The sequence below is a fragment of the Mastomys coucha genome, unplaced genomic scaffold (assembly GCF_008632895.1).
Source record: "Mastomys coucha isolate ucsf_1 unplaced genomic scaffold, UCSF_Mcou_1 pScaffold10, whole genome shotgun sequence".
Taxonomy (NCBI): Eukaryota; Metazoa; Chordata; class Mammalia; order Rodentia; family Muridae; genus Mastomys; species Mastomys coucha.
In genome coordinates, this window is record NW_022196892.1 from 2,376,313 (window position 1) to 2,393,592 (window position 17,280).

General features: G+C 35.7%; 2 protein-coding genes across 17 annotated transcripts in view; one reads left to right on the forward strand and one right to left on the reverse strand.

The window, feature by feature from the left end:
- Positions 1-17,280, reverse strand: part of Fhit (fragile histidine triad diadenosine triphosphatase) — a 1,878,988-nt gene that overhangs the window by 550,693 nt on the left and 1,311,015 nt on the right. The window lies entirely within an intron of this gene.
- Positions 1-17,280, forward strand: part of LOC116073008 (cytochrome P450 2C40-like) — a 48,925-nt gene that overhangs the window by 17,518 nt on the left and 14,127 nt on the right. For both annotated transcript variants that reach the window (XM_031344661.1, XM_031344656.1), the window contains 2 exons: positions 7,970-8,111; positions 10,603-10,790. In XM_031344661.1, the coding sequence (XP_031200521.1) occupies positions 7,970-8,111; positions 10,603-10,790 (330 nt within the window). The remainder of the gene's footprint in view (positions 1-7,969; positions 8,112-10,602; positions 10,791-17,280) is intronic.

Here is a 17,280-nt window from a genome sequence, read left to right on the forward strand (position 1 = left end):
AGAAATGTGTTGGGATTTTGAAGGTGATTATATTGAACCTGTAGATTGTTTTTGATAGGATGGGCATTTTTACTATGTTAATCCTGCAGATCCATGAGAGTGGGAGTTCTTTCCCTCTTCTCAGGTCTTCTTCCATTTCTTTTTCAAAGACTTGAAGTTTTTGTCAAACAGATCTTTCATTGCTTCGTTTGAGTCACAGCAAGATATTTCATAGTATTTGTGACTATTTTAAATGGTGTCTTTTCCGTAATTTCTTTCTCAGTCTGTTTATCCTTTGAGTAGAGGAAAGCTACTCATTTGTTTGAGTTGATTTTGTATTCAGACTCTTTGTTTAAGTTGTTTATCAGCTGTAGGAGTTCTCTTGTGGAATTTTTGGTCTCTTAAGTATACTATCATATTATCTTCAAGTAGTGAAATCTTGACTTCCTCCTTTCCAATTTGTATCCCTTTGACCTCTCTTTGTTCTCTAATAGTTCTGGCTAGAACTTCAAGTAGTACATTGAATAGATAGAGGGAAAGTGGACAGCCTTGTCTTTCCTTGATTTTAGTAGAATTGCTTTAAGTTTCTTTCCTTTTGTTTAATGTAGTGTATTGTCTTGTTGTATATTGCTTTTATATTTGGGTATGGACATTGAATTCCTATTCTCTCTGTTTCTAGCATGAAGGTTTGTTGTCCCCCCCCCAATCAAAATTCCAACTTAATTCTTCACACAGAGAGAAAAAAAAATTCTCAAATTTATCTGGAACAACAAAAATCCCAAAATATATAAAAAAAATTCTCAACAATAAAAGAACTTCTGAGGGAATCACCATCCTTGACATCAAGCCAAACTACAGAACAATACTGATAAAAACAAAATGATATTAGTACACAGACAGACAGATCAATGAAATAGAATTGAAGACCCAGAAATGAACCCAAACACTTTTGGTCATTGACAAAGGAACCAAAACCATCCAATGGATGAAGACACCATTTTTAGCAAATGGTGTTGGTTCAACTGGTGGTCAGAATGTAGAAGAATGCAACTTCTAATGAGATGATCATGTGCTTTATTCCATATTGAGTTTATTTATAAGGTAGACTGTGTTGATGGAGTTTTATATATTGCACCATTCATGCATACCTAGGATGATGCCTAATTGATTACGGTAAAATGATTATTTTGATGTATTCTTTGATTCATTTTACAGAAATTTTAATGAGTTTTTTTTGCATCAGTATTCATGAAGGAAATTGGTCTGAAGTTGTCTTTCTTTTGGGGTCTTTGTGTTGTTTGGGTATCAGTGTAAGTGTTTCTTTTAAAAAGTATTGGGTATTGTTCCTTCTTTTTTATTTTATGAAATATTTTGAGATGTGTTCATATTTGGTCTTCTTTGAAGGTCTGATAGAATTCTGCACTAAAACCCTCCTGTGTTTATTCTGTTACCTTATGTGGTTTTATAGGGGGGTTGTGTCCATTGATATTGAAAGACATTAAAGACAGATGATTGTTAATTCTTAGTATGTTTGTTCTCGTAAGTGACATATGTAAGTTATCCTCTCACTTTGTTTTTGTTGTGACATAATTAATATCTTGCTTTTATTTTGGTATAGGTACCCTCCTTGTTTTGGATTTTTCCTTCTAGAATCCTTGTAGGTTGCATTTGTACATAATTTGCTTAAATTTTGTTTTGTCCTGGAATATTTTAGTTTCTACATTGATGTTAATTGACAGTTTTTCTGGGTATAGTATTCTCAGATGGCATTCATCTTCTTTTAGGGTATGCATGATCTCTTTCTAGGTTTCCTGGATTTTATTTTCACTGTTGATAGGTCTGCACTAATCTAATATGGTACTTGGCCTTTTTCTCCTGCAGCTTTTAATATGCTTTTTTTTGTTGTTCTATGTATTTTTTTGTTTTTGATTAGTATGAAATAGAATTATTTTTCTTGTCCAGTCTATTTGGTGTACTATATGCTTCTTTAATATTTATGTCTATAGCATTCTTTAGGTTGGGTGAGTGTTGTATGATTTTGTTGAACATATGCTTGGGTCCTTTGAACTCTGATTCTTTTTTGTTGTTGTTGTTTTTGGTTTTGGTTTTGTTTTTTTTGAGACAGGGTTTCTTCGTATAGCTCTAGCTGTCCTGGAACTCACCTTGTAGACCAGGCTGGCCTCAAACTTAGAAATCCATCTGCCTCTGCCTCCCAAGTGCTGGGATTAAAGGCATGCACCACCACCGCCCAGCCTTGAACTGTGATTCTTAACTGTCATCTATTCCTACTATACTTGGATTTGCTCTTTTCACATGTCCTAGATTTCCTGGATCTTTGGGCTTAGGAGTATTATATGACTTGTGTTTGATTAACTCTTTTGTCAATGTCTTCTAAAGTATTTCCTATGAGTGATATTCTCTCTTCTATGCCTTGTATTCTGTTGGTGATACTTACATCTGTAGTTCCTAAACTTTTTCCTAGGTTTTCCACTTCTCGGGCTGCATCCATTTTTTTAAATTGTTTTTAATTTCACTTTTAGGTCTTGGACCCCTTTATTTAATTCCATCAACTGTTTGATTTTGTTATCCTTTATTTCTTTAAGGGATTTATTTGTTTCCTCTTTAAGAGCTTCTACCTGTTTATATATGTTTTATTCTATTTCTTTCAGTGAGTTATTTATATCTTATTTAAAGGACTCTATTATCTTCCTGAAATAGGATTTCAGGTCAGCTTCCTAACTATTAAGTGTTTGGTGTTTCCAGGGTTTGCTGTGGTGGGAGAAATGGGTTCAGATGATTGTAAAATGCAATGGCTTCTGTTACTTATGGTTTTGTGCTTAACCTTCACCATCTTGTTATTCCTGGTGTTAGCTGGCCTGGATGTCTCTGTCTAGAGGCTGCCTTCTGTGTAAATTTGGTAGGTGCAGGTCTCCTGGGGACCTATGTTTCTGGCTGTAGCAGACATCCTGTGAATCCTTCAGACCATGGCATCTTCAGAGGGGCATGTATGCCAAAGACCTGTTGCCTGGACTGCAGTTGCTCTTTGGGGAGTCCTTCAGAATGTGGTGTCTTCAAGGGGCACGTAAGATCTGTTATCCTGGCTGCTGCAAATCTCCTGGGAGTCCTTCAGACTGATGGGTCTTCAAAAGAGCAGTTGAGTTGTTGCCCTTTGTGCAGCTCTGCTTTGGGAGACCTTAAGGCTATGTGGTCTGTTGTCCTGTGTGCAGCAGAACTCTTGGGAGGCTTTCAGACTGTTGCATCTATTGCCCTGCTTGCATTGGAACTCCTAGGAGGCTTCAGGCTGTGGTGTTTATTGTCCTTCATGCAGTGGAATTTATTGGAAGCCTAGAGACACTGATTCCTTCAGAGGAACAGGCAAGGTGGTATTCTGCTCTGGCAGAAGATGCAGACCAGAAGAGAAGTGGAATTCAGAGGGCCAGGGGTGTGGGGAGTGATGAGTTTTGAGTTGATTTGGGCCAATCAAGACTCCCACATGCTGCAGCTGTTTGGGACCATCCTTTACCCACTGTCCTGTGTGAAGAGGAACTCCTGAGAAATCCTTCAGACTGAGGTGTATTCAGAAGAGCAGACAAGCTGATAATTTAGATGCAGAGAATGTCCCTAAGCTTCCAACTTCTTTCTGTACTGTCTTTTTCTGATACAAAAAAACTTCATTTTACAAGCATGGGAAATACAATGCACTTATATATCATCATTCATGTATCTTTGCCTTATTTCTTTTTTTATTAGATTTTTTTCTTTTTTTTACATTTCAAATGTTCTCCCCTTTGCTGGTTTCCCTTCTGAAAAACCCCTATTTCTTCCCCCTCCCCATGCTCACCAACCCACCCTCTCCCACTTCCTGTTCATGACATTGTCATACACTGGGGCATGGAACCTTCACAGGACCTAGGGTCTCTCCTCCCATTCATGACTGACTAGGCCATCTTCAGTTACATAAACAACTTGAACCATGAGTCCCACCATGTGTACTCTTTGGTTGGTGGTTTAGTAGCTCTGGGAGTACACATTAATTTTTATTGTTTTTCCTCCTATTGTGCTGAAAACCCCTTCAATCTTTATGTCCTTTCTCTAGCTCTTTCACTGGGGACCCTGTGCTCCTTAGAGTTCTCTGAGCTATTTATCTATGAGTATCTATGCATAAATTTCTTGATGGTATGTTTTCCTTGTCTGTATACACAACACCAGTAATGAGGTTTCTCATTTAAAGTATAATTTCATATTTGGTGTTGCTAAAAAACTTAAAGATTTCAAAAGATAATATATATTTTAATAGCTGTAAGATCTTTACTTTTTATTTCTAAATTCTTATACCTTGTATAAGGCAGTTTTGCTTACAGATAAGTCTGCATTATCTGGAGATCAAAACTCTTTACATGTTGATAGAAGTCTTATATGTCTGTAGTGAAATTGACTCGAACACTGTGGATGATTATATAAAAGTGATCTTATATATAGTTTTCAAGTATCCTACACACAATTATTTTTAAACTTTGTTAATCATTTTGAACAGGTGAATAACACTTTATTTTATAAATTACCAGGAGTCAATTTGGAGAAGATATAAATTAGCATGTAATATTCCTGAGATGATTCTACCATGGAATGTAAATCTATGATGGTTTTGGTTCTTTAGGCTAGGGCAAGAAAATTTTATTTGAGGAAAGATTTTTTTGATATTAATATATAATATATATGTTTGTACATAAATATATGTACATATATTATACCTAGGCATTAACCCACCCTCTGTAAAACAATGTAGTTGTACTCTTTCAAAGAGGTACTATATAGGCAGAGGAATGATTTCTTAATATTCAATGAGTATTCTATACGTCTTCCTAAAAAGATATTGGGAGATAAAGAAAAGTAATGATTTACTATAGGTGAAAAGATAGAAGATATAAAATTGGCTGGGTTTATCTATATAAAACTTTGATAATACAATAGTCACAAAATTTATGGATTTTAAATTTCAATGAACATATTCAGCTTATGACAGAAAATGAATGTTTATCTGATAAACACTTTTAATGGATATGCATTAAACACTCTTTTTTAAACTTAATTTATGATATGAATTTATGTTTGATTATCTAGTTAATTTTGTAAAAATAAAAATAAAAAGTACTTGGAATAACCATGTGATTTATCCTAGAAATGTTATAAAAGTGTGGGGATGATTACATTGCAAAGGCATGGGGAGTAAAAGCATTCAGGGTATATTTAATTGAGAGATCATTGGGGACAAGATTATTACAGGAGCAGGAGGAGAGAGAAAGTTTGGGACATATGTGAGCAGGAAATTCATTTAATTATTATCATTATTATTATTATTATTATTATTATTATTATTATTATTATTATTATTATTGGATGTTTCCTTTATTTATATTTCAAATATTATCCCTTTTCCCACTTTCCACTTAGGAAAACCCCTATCCTATCTGGCCTCGACTGCTTCTATAAGGGTACTTCCCCACATATCCACCCACTCCTGCCTCCCTGTCAATTCCCTACACTAAGGCACCAAACCTTCATAAGACCATGGTACTCTCCTCCCAATGATGCCACAATGAAGTTATCCTCAGCTACATATGCAGCTGGAGCCATGGGTTGCTCCATGTATACTCTTTGGTTGGTGGTTTATTCCTTGGGAGCTTTGGGGGATCTGATTGTTTTATATTGTGGTTCTTTCTATGGGGTTGCAAACCCCTTCAGCTCCTTCAGTCCTTTCTCAAACTCCTAAATTGGGGACCCCATGCTCAGTCTAAAGGTTGGCTGGAAACATCTGCCTCTGTATTTATCATCCTGTGACAGAGCCTCTCAGGAGACAGCTATATCAGGCTCCAGTGAGCAAGCACTTCTTGGCATCTGCAATAGTATCTGGGTTAGGTTTCTGTATATGTGATGAATACACAGGTGGGGCAGTCTCTGGATGGCTGCCCACTCTCTGCCTACCTATTCAATATAGTACTAGAAGTCTCAGCCAGAGTAATTAGACGACAAAGGGAGGTCAAACGGATACAAATTGGAAAATAAGAAGTCAAGCTATCACTATTTCCAGATAATATGATAGTATACTTAAGTGACCACCAAAGTTCCACTAGAGAACTCCTAAACCTGAGAAACAACTGCAGCAAAGTGGCTGGATATTAAATTAACTCAAACAAATTAGTAGCCTACCTCTATTCAAAATGATGTGCTTACAGACAGGAACCTCATATTGCTGTGCTCTGAGAGTCTCTGCCAGCACCTGACTAAGACCAATGCAGATGCTCACAGCCAACAATCGGACTGTACCTGGGGACCATAATGGAAGAGTCAGGGGAAGGGCTCTAGGAGATAAATGGGATTGCAAGCCCATTGGAACAACAACAGTATAAATTACCAGGACCCCTCAAAGATTTCTGGGACTATATTATCAACCAGCGTGTATATATCAACTGGTGCATGGGTCCCACTACATCTGTACATGAGGACTGCCTCATCTGGCACCAGTGGGAGATGAGGGACTTGGTCTTATTGGAAACTTGATTTCCAAGGGAAGGGAGATGCCAGATGTGTGAGGTGTGAGTAAGTGGATGGGTTGAAGAGCACTCTTGTAGGGACAAAGTAGAGGGGAATGGGATGAAGAATTTGTGGATGGGAAACTAGAAAGGGGGATAATATTTAAAATGTAAACACATAAAATGATTAATAAAAATGATTCATTGTATCTGGTTTTATATTGAAGACATTGATCCATATTGACTTGAGCTTTGGGCCAAGTGATAAATATGGATCTACACACATCCTTTTACATACAGACCTCCAGTTAGACCAGCACCATTTATTGAAAATATTTTCAAGCCATAAATTAAACATTTCTGGTTACAAAGACAACCATGAAGCTGCATTCCAAAGGGAGATGAGTGTCTTTGTCTTCTTGGTATCATTACAGAGAATTCTAGTGATTTTGCTAGTGTTGGTTATAAAATATTAGATGCACTAAAGGTTATCTAGAGATCATGATGATATCATGATGTCAGTTAGAAAATAATTATATTTTATTTCTGCTCCTGCCTCAAAATTTAAAGCTATAACCTTGTTGATGATCTTGTAGCACAACATCTTTGCACCTTTGTCTCCTGCATTTGTCTCCTTGGCTTTATCTTATGCAGGTCACAAATGTGTCATGTTCTGTCTTCACAACTTAGTATCTTTTTTTTTTACATATAAGTTATCAACTCTTCTGTATTATATAGATAATATTGACAATTGACTTTCATGTAGAGTGGAGCCTGGATGTACTGACCGTGAACCATATCTAATCTTGGTAGGAGTAATCGATCACTTTGTTTATAACATTTGAACTTTGTGCAGAGTCTGCAGCTATTGTTAGTCCATAAAAGACTTTGAGAACAAGTTAAAGCAAATCCTTCACAAAGCAGCTAGCATAATGTCTTCAAATTTCTTATTTGTACTAAATCAAATTGTACTTCCTAATAAATAAGAGCAAGTCTAGCTATGGATGCCATAAAATATAAAGGGTCTCTAGAATTCAGATACAAAGAAACTCATTGTAACCCAATATTGATATAGTGAAGGAGATGTAAAGCATTCGAATCAAGTGACTTTCAATATTCTTACAATGTTTACTGTGTAGTATTACTTTGAATGAATACATCTCCTTATGTTCAGAAGAGATGGAACTTAAATCTTTCCTACATGTTGTTTAGTAGGAATAGACAACAAACAAAATTAACTTTCTTCATATTTTCTGTAGACTTATTATCCACTGTATACACAAAATGACATGTAGACTTCTACACCAAAGTCCCTGAAATGCTATAATAGATTTTGCCACTGATGAATATTCTAGATTCCATGTTATCAACAATGTAGATTTGTCAAATATTGTCTGTTAAATTATAGTTGATTGTGACAGGGTAATATTTATCAGATAATTGTATCAAACCATTCTTAGGAAAATGGCAATCGGCACACAATCTATACTCTCGAACACCTGGTATCACTGATAACTGATCTGTTTTTAGCTGGGACTGATACCTCAAGCACAACAATGCAATTTGCTCTACTGCTCTTGATGAAGCACCCACACATCACAGGTAAGGACACAGGTGATGAAGCACAGCATTCCTAGAAGTTTCTAGGAGGATGCAGATTCTGTCCTGCATGTTGTTATTCAACATATCAATACATAACTTTCTGTTCCATTGGCTTTAATGAGAATGATGACTTATTGAAATGAAGAGAGCTTAACTGTTGAAACAGCCATCAATTCTAGTCCTTTGAGGTCTCTTGCAGGTGATCTGTGGTAAGCACCTGAGGCTATATTAGCCTGTGATTGCATAATTTTTCTTCCTGAAATTCAGGCCTTCATAGCAGATGAATACTTTCAGTTGCTTTCTTTACTGTGATAAATCTAATTCTGGGATAGAATGAAGAAAACTCAGCTAATTAAAATATAAAATAAAGTCCAGTATTTAATGTGATGTCCTGGTTAATTGTTTATTCTTTGAAGCATTTTAAATATTTGGTTTCGTTGTAATTGTATTGCACTTGATGTCATGGTTATGATGTCAAATTTATAGACTAGAGACTTTTTTCATGTTCCATAAAAGTTCAGATAAACAAGATATTTGTAAATATACCATTAGTTTCATTTGACAAACATTATTTTAAAATTTTATTTTTACATATAACTATGTATTCTACAGTAATGAAACACACCTTCCATCCTCTTTCAATATCCACTGAAATTACAATAGCATAATTATGAGGCATAATTAGTTCATTTAGGCTAGCAAATGAAGACAGCAGTAAAGAACAGAATCCTTCATAATATAAGAATTATACAAGTGTCATGGGGCAGGTGGAAGATCCTGGAAAATGATGGGAGAACATATGCTTGAAGAATTTCTATAGAATAGGAGAAGCATACTGTGCCTCTCTAGTGTCCCTAAAGGTCCCCCTTTGTATCTAACAATTTTAAATAGAAAACCAGGTTGGGAACCATAGGGTGCTCTGCCCACTACTCCCTTAATTACTGCACCCTTCTGGTGAGAGTTTCCAACACATAAAACATATAATTACTTAAAAAAAACAGAAGTGCATGTGTAAAAGAACATTGAATGTTTGACAGGGAAAGAATAATGTAGAGGATGAAAATAAAAACTTGCAATGTTGAATAGAGATTCTCAGAGGTCTTTTCTCTTCCCTTTCGTGAGTATGAACAGCTGAACCTACCACCCAGACTAAAATCCACTATAAACATCTCTGTGTTTTGCATAGAAATTCTTTCCAAATATTCATCAGAAATAACAATATAAAGACCATAATGTAAAGAGTGGAATGAAAGCACAAGGATGTTCTGGTTTATTCCCAATCCATCCTTAAGATTGTGACACTATACCAGAATTCTCTCTGAAGCAGCTAGCAATTGTCTAAAGTGTTGAAAAGGAAAAAATGTAATGATAGATATTCAACTTTAAATTTTCCTCCCTATTTTGCTTTCTTAATGAAACACTGTAAGTGATTTTCCATTCAGTTGTCTAAAGTAACTTTCCACAAAGAAATTGACTCAAGAAACCTTTATAGCCTATGAGTGAAAACTTTCAGACAATGTTCTGAGTACTAGATTTAGAAAGCCCCAGATTTCGTATTTTACCTGGAGGATGCTGCAGGAATGAACAGAGCAAAAAGAAACCACAGATATAATATGTCTTCTCATGTCTTTATTAAGTGCACATTTATTCTAGGATTTCAACATCCACTGAAATATTTGGAAGTATGTATAAGTCATGAAAGCATAAATTAAAAAGTAAAGTAAACAGCTTGCATTTATCAAAAAGAATATGAATAATGTAAATAAACTTATATTTGAGATAGGGAATCATATTTATATATCTGCAATGCTTTCCACAATTTGTCTACATTACCAAATATTATAATCTAAGAATGATGCATGTGTGGGCATTCACATGTATATGGTATGTATGTGTGTTCACTATCTACTTGTACATATGTACTTATAATAAGATATAGGTATAAATGATATGTTCTTTTCTGCTACCAATATCTCAATACACAGAGTACATGATTGAGTACACAAAACAGTAATTGTTTAAAATATAAATGTATTTCTAAATAGTGGTTGGTGATGAACTAGAACACTAATAATTAAAAATAAGATAGGTAGAATAAAATTGCACAAAGATCTCCAGATATATAATTTTAAAATCAGTATTATATATATTCACCATTTTAATAGCTTATTTCTGATATCACATATTAATGTCAATATTGTCAAATTAATTGTACTGCTTTATTGTTAGCAATATTTACTTTATCTCATATTATTTGATACCATGGATAAAAACAATTAGCATATAGTAATGAATCATATTAGCTATGTATTAGGATGATGGTATAAACCTCTGTTAGAATAATCCTGTACATCTAAGTTCACTTCTCAGCGAGAAATATATATTAAAAATGCTTCTGGGCTACTTTCTTCATGGCCTAGATAGGTGAGGATTAATGGGAGATACAGACTACATTTTTCCTGTTCAAATATTTGTCATTACTTGTATCCAGCTAAAGTCCAGGAAGAGATTGACCACGTGATTGGGAGACACCGCAGCCCCTGTATGCAGGACAGGATCCATATGCCCTACACAAATGCCATGGTGCATGAGGTCCAGAGATACATTGACCTTAGTCCAAATGGTGTGGTGCATGCAGTGACCTGTGACACTAAGTTCAGAAACTACATCATTCCCAAGGTAAGCTTGTTTCGCTCTGTCACAATTCTGTGCTGTTGATGTTCTCTGTTTCAGTGTGGATCCAGTCCTTCTTATCACAGTATCTTTCCCATTATTTATGCTTATTTATAATTGGGAAAGCAGTTATAATCAGGCAGGTAGATGGTAGTAGCAATCAGACTTTGCTTTTTCTTCCAAAATTTACTTGAATAAAGATTGTTATTTACATTCTCATATATATTTTCCAACATGAATTGAATTCAACCACTAGTTTTTGGAATTTTTATTATTGAGAGGAAATTCTACAAGTAATTAAAAGTTGTTTATATGCTTAATACTTCAATTTATGTTGAAAGTCTATATCATAGTTTGACTGATGTTTGGTTTATTTTAGTCATATTAATTTCCTTTCAATGTTAGCTTGTATATAGCTTTTAAGTTAACTGAATAATGAATATTCTGAATAATGAATATTTTTTCTTATCATTTTTTAATCATTGCATATAGAAATGTATTATTATGTGATATTTATTTTACCTAATCTCATGTAATTTACTAGTTACTATGTTTTCTTTGAAAATATGTTCAGAATTCAAGGTGGCCTCTGGCTAACATTTTTATCTATATTTTTGTTTTCTTATGTTTTTACTTCATTACCATTAAGTTATTATTGATACATTATATTATTATTGATGAATTTCAGAAATCATTAATTTGAACTGCAAAAACTCGAAATGTAAACTACACTATTAATTTATGATTAATCTAGATGAATAATGAGTTTGACATAAATTTTATGAGGTGAAGTAGAGGAATAACTGATATATAGGCATATTCATGTCACTTATGGTCAATATAACTCTTACATTTCCTGTCAATTTCAAAATCTTTAGATGATTTGGAAAACTATTTTATTAGATTAAGTTGTAGCCCAAGGATAAAATCAATTAGCATATAATAATGAGTCATATTAGCTATATGATAGAATGATAGTTTAAATCTATATTAGAATAATTCTATGTATCTAAGTTTCTGTAAAAATCAGCACCTAGATATACAACCACACTAAACCTGGAAAGCAGCGCCTAGATATATAATCACACCAAATCCAGGTAACTAGATGCCAGGATGAGAGCAAAATCAATAGCCCAAGCATTATTTCAACATTAGAGCACAGCTAGGCTAATGCAGAAATCTCAGAATACACTAACACAGTTAAAGCACAAGAAAAAGACTTCACTATCAACATTATGAGCAAGACAGACAACCTTAAAATAGTGAGTAAATTCCTTAAATAACTCGAGGAAAAGACAAACAAAAAGTTGGAGAAAATAAATAAATCCCTTAGGAAAGGACAATATTAATATCTTCCAACAAAAATAAAAACAAACAAATGAGAAAAAAGCTGATGTAAATGCAACTATAAGTAATGATGTAAACACAAAAAGAGAAAATTCTGAAAATGGAAAATCTAGCTATGTAAACAGGAGTTACAGACACAAGCATCACCAACAGGAGGGAAGAATGAACTTAAGGCATTGACAATTCAATAGAAAAATATATAATCAGTCAAAGAAAAGTTTAAATATAAAGATTATAAAATACCTGAAGCAAAACAAGCAGGAACTTGGCAGTAGTATGAAAAGACTAAATTTAATTGACCAAATAATAATACGAATATGAGAAGAAATGAGTGTAAAGATCTCACAAAATATTTTCAACTAAATCACAGAAGGAAATTTTCCCAACTTAAAAAAGGAGATTCTTAGAAGAATATAAGAAAGAAGCAGATATTAAATATATTTTACCAGATATGATATTTTCCTCTCAACATAAGAATTGAAATAATAAGTATGCTGCATAATTAATAATATTACGAGGTGTAGGGGGAAATCAAGTAACATGTAAGTATACATGGATACAAATTGTACATGATTTCTCAGTGGAGACTATAAAAAGGAGAAGGGGCTGTGTGGATGTACTGCAGAGCCTAAGAGACCAAAGATGTCAGTCAAAACTACCAGATTTAGGAAAGCTTTCAGTCACCATAAAGAAAAGAAGATATTTCATGATAAAGTTTAACTCAAACACTATGTACAAATCCAGTCTTACAGATGGTACTAGAAAGAAAACTCTAGCCCAAGGAGGTTAACTGTATCCATGAAAACACAGAAAATATATAACCCCACAGCAGCAAAACCAAAATAAATGAAGAACCCTACCACCCACCACACCCACACTGCATGAACACCACTACCCAAAACAAAACAATAACAAGAGTTAACAATCATTGGTCACTGATACTACTCCATATTAATGGATTCAACCCTCCTTCCAAAGACTTGAACTAACAGAATGAATGCAAAAGCAGGACCTATCCTTCTTCAGGGGATTGCAATAAACATACTTCATCATCACAGACAGAGATTATTTCAGAGTAAATGGCTGGAAGAATATTTTCCATGCAAAGGGACCTAGGAGACAATTTGAAGGAAACATTCTAATATCTAACAAAGAGACTTCCAGTGGGAATGAGGAAGGGCACATCATATTCATTTAAGGAATAATGTACCAGGAAAATACTTTATTTCTTAAGTATTATATCCCAAACACAAGTGAATCTTCTTGTTAAAGAAAATTACTAAAGTTTAAATAATATGTCAACACTCACACATAGGTTATAGGAGACTTTAATATCCAACTTGTCTGAACTAATAGGCCATCTAGCTAAAAATTAAATAAGAAATAGTAGAGATAAGAGATGTTTTAAACTAAAATCATGAAAGATATCTGCAAAACATTTACCCCAAACACAAAAGAGTATGTCTTCTTCTCAGCACCCCATAGAAATTTCTCCAAAATTGAGCTCATGCTGATTCATACAGCAAGTCTCAAAAGGGTCCCAGAAACTTAAAATTAACAAGAACTACTACAGATTTAAGCTTAATTTCAACAACATCGCAAACATTAGAAAGCCTACAAACTTGTAAAAGCTGAACAGCTCCCTCCTGATTGAAAAGTGTGATTTTATGAAATTTTTTAGGTAAATGGATGGAACTAGAAAATACCATCCTGAGTGCAGTAACCATGTCACAAAGAACACACATGGTATGTACTCACTAATAAGTGGATATAAGTCCAAATGGTCAGAGTACCCAATATACACTTCATAGATCACATGAAGCTCAAGAAGGAAGACCAAAGTGTGGATACTTCAGTCTCTCTTAGAAGGGGAAATAAATTATTCACAGTAGGAAAAACAGAGACAAAAGGTTTAGCAGAGACTGAAGGAGAGGGCATCCAGAGACTGCCTCATTTGCTGATCCATCCCATATGCAGTCACCAAACCCAGACACTATTTTGGATGGCAAGAAGTGCTTGCTGACAGTAGCCTGATACAGCTGTCTCCTGAGAGGTTCTGACAGAGCCTGACAAATACAGAGGTAGATGCTCTTATCCAACCATTGGACTGAGCACAGGATCCCCCATGGAGGAGATAGAGAAAGGAGCTGAAGAGGTTTGGATCCCATAAGAATATCAACATTATCAAACAACCAGAAGTCCAAGCCTCCCATTGAATAAACCACCAACCAAAGAGTACACATGGAGTGACCCAAGGCTCCAGCTGTGTATCAAGGAGAAGATGGCCTTGTTGGGCATCAATGGGAGGAGAGGCCCGTGGTCTTTGAAGGCTCAACAACTTTGTGTAGAGGAATGCCAGGAGGCATGAGTGAGTGGATTGATGGAGGAACACCTTTATAGAAGCAGTGGGAGGGGATGAGATAGAGCATTTCTGGTGGGGGAACCAAGAAAGGGATAACATTTGAAATGCAAATAAAGAAAATATCTCATAACGCCTTTAATCCCAGCACTTGGGAGGCAGAGGCAGGCGGAATTCTGGGTTTGAGGCCAGCCTGGTCTACAGAGTGAATTCCAGGACAGCCAGGGCTATTCAGAGAAACCTTGTCTCAAAAAACCAAAAAAAAAAAAATGAAAAAAGAAAACTATTTAAAACTATTTAAATACAAAAAAAGTAAGAAAGAAAGAAAGAAAGAAAGAAAGAAAGAAAGAAAGAAAGAAAAGGAAGAAGGAAAGGAAGGAAGGAAGGAAGGAAGTAGAAAGAAAGAAATTAAAGGCCTCCCAAACATTCATAAAAACGTGTGCAATATATATCTAAATGTACAGAATATACTGAAGGCCAAGAGGAAAGTTTGTTGCACTAAGTGCCTATAGATAAAAATGATGTCTTCTCATACTAGCAAGTGCACACACATCTGAAAGTTCTAGAACAAATCAAAAGTATGAAAGTAAAAAATGAAAGTATGCAACCCCCAAAAGAATATATGGCATGAAATAATAAAAGTCGGGGCTGAAATTAATAAAATGAAAACAAATTTAAAAATACAAAGAAACAATGAAACAGAGTTGGATCTTTGAGAAATCAACATCCTAGAAAACTGTGATCCAAACTAACTAAAATGAACAGATGGAATAGCTAGGTTAACAAAATCAGAAATGAGAAGGGGAACATAAGAATAGACAGCAAGGAAATTCAATGAATCATCAGGTCATACTTTAAAAACCCCTTTTTCACAAAACTTCTTGATAGACATCACTAACTGAAGTAAAATCAAGATCAGATAAACAATGTACATAAACATACAAACCCTAAGGAAATCAAGGCAGTCATGAAAAGTATTTTAGTGCAGGATTTTTAAAAGATTTCAAAGAAAAATTAGCGCCAATATTCCTCAAATTATTCTGCACTATAGAAATATAAGGAACATCAGAAAATTCATGTTATGAGGCCACAATCATTCTGCTATCATAATGTTTATTTGATATCCTTGGTTGGCTTTTTTTGGGAGGTTATTTAGTTACTTATTTATTTATTTGTTTGTTGACGGCAAAGATCAGGGCAGTGGATCTTAGGTAAAGGGGAGTTTAATGAGTAGAATGGGAGGAGCAGAGGGAGGGGAGGACCCTGTAAGCATATACTGTATAAGAGAAGAATAAATTCAAATAAAAATGGGAAAGGGGTTCTATTGCTTCCTATGGTACATGATTAATTCCTTTCCTTCAACAGTCTCCCTTCTGTTTGTATATTTGTATATGTTTTTTTTTTCTTTAGCTAAAGATGCCTTTAAGATTGTGGAGGGCTATTAGTACAGTCAACTGGGGCTTGGATGGAAAGGCATGGTCAATCAGAGGAGCTGCCTTCAAGCAGCTTCATGCCCTCAAGCCTGGATGATACAAAGGAGCCACCCAGAGCTGGGCATGGTGGTTGACCCAAGTCCAAAGATCTCAAGAGAGGAGCATAGCCACTACCATGGCTATTCAGGAGTTACATTATTAGGGCTAAGTGTGGTTGGAAGATGACATAGTTAGTGTTCCACCATTGTGAAGAGACACCAGGACCAAGGCAACTCTTATAAAGGAAAATGTTTAACTGGGGCTGGCCCTACAGTTTCAGAGGTTCAGTCCATTATCCTCATGGCAGGAAGCCTGGCAGCATGTAGGCAGACATGGTTCTGGAGAAGGAGCCAAGAGTTCTACATCTTGATCTGAAGGCAGCAGATCACTGGGCAGAGCTTGAGCATAGGAGACCTCAAAGACCCCCCACCTCCACAGTGACACACTTCCTCCAACAAGGCCACATCTACTCCAGTTAGGCTACACTTCCTAAATATGTCACTCACTGTTGGCCAAGCATACAGACATGTGAGTCTATGGGGGACTATGCAAACTACCATAGAAGGGTTTCAGGGGATTGGATCATAAGGGAATGTTCAGGCCATAGGTCTGCTTAGAAATACTTTGTGGCTGAAGATAGTCTTTGAGGAGCTTTTACTGCCAGTGACTCCTGGTGTGGCGGTTCCTGCCCAAAACTGAGGGCTTACGGTGGAGTCAGAACTCACCCTCTCCGGCTGGAGAAGAGGCTTCAGGTTCTACTCTGTCATCACATCTGCCTGTGCCTCTGCAGAAGATGGTGTTTCCAAGCTGGCTGAACCCCATCAGACACACTTTCTGGACCTTGAAGCTTCATGGAAAAATCTCTGGAAGATTCTATCCCTTTTTAAAAAGCTTTTGTCTTGATGACCAAAGTATCAGTCATTGATTCAGTCTTTGATTTGCATACAGACTGAGTCCCAGCACTGGTTGTGCAGCTTGGCAGTCTCTCTCAGGATCATCCCTGTAACCACCCCAAAGCTGTCTTATCCCCCTGGACAGGAGAGCAGGAGCCCATCCTGAGGATGCATGCAGAGTGCTGATGACCACAGTGTCCTCTGAGATGCACAGCAACACATATTTCTTCAGCCCTAACTCCCATAGCTTTTCAGTGATGGCTCCTGTGTGTTCTTGTTATTTAGATCAGGGTCCTCTAGGTTCTTTGATTACAAATTTCTATGGTTTTCCCAGAGACTTGAAACACACAGAACAACAGCAGGGAAGCATCACAAAATGGTTCTCACTCTAGAGGGTACCCTCCAGTATTTTCTGTTCTGCTTCT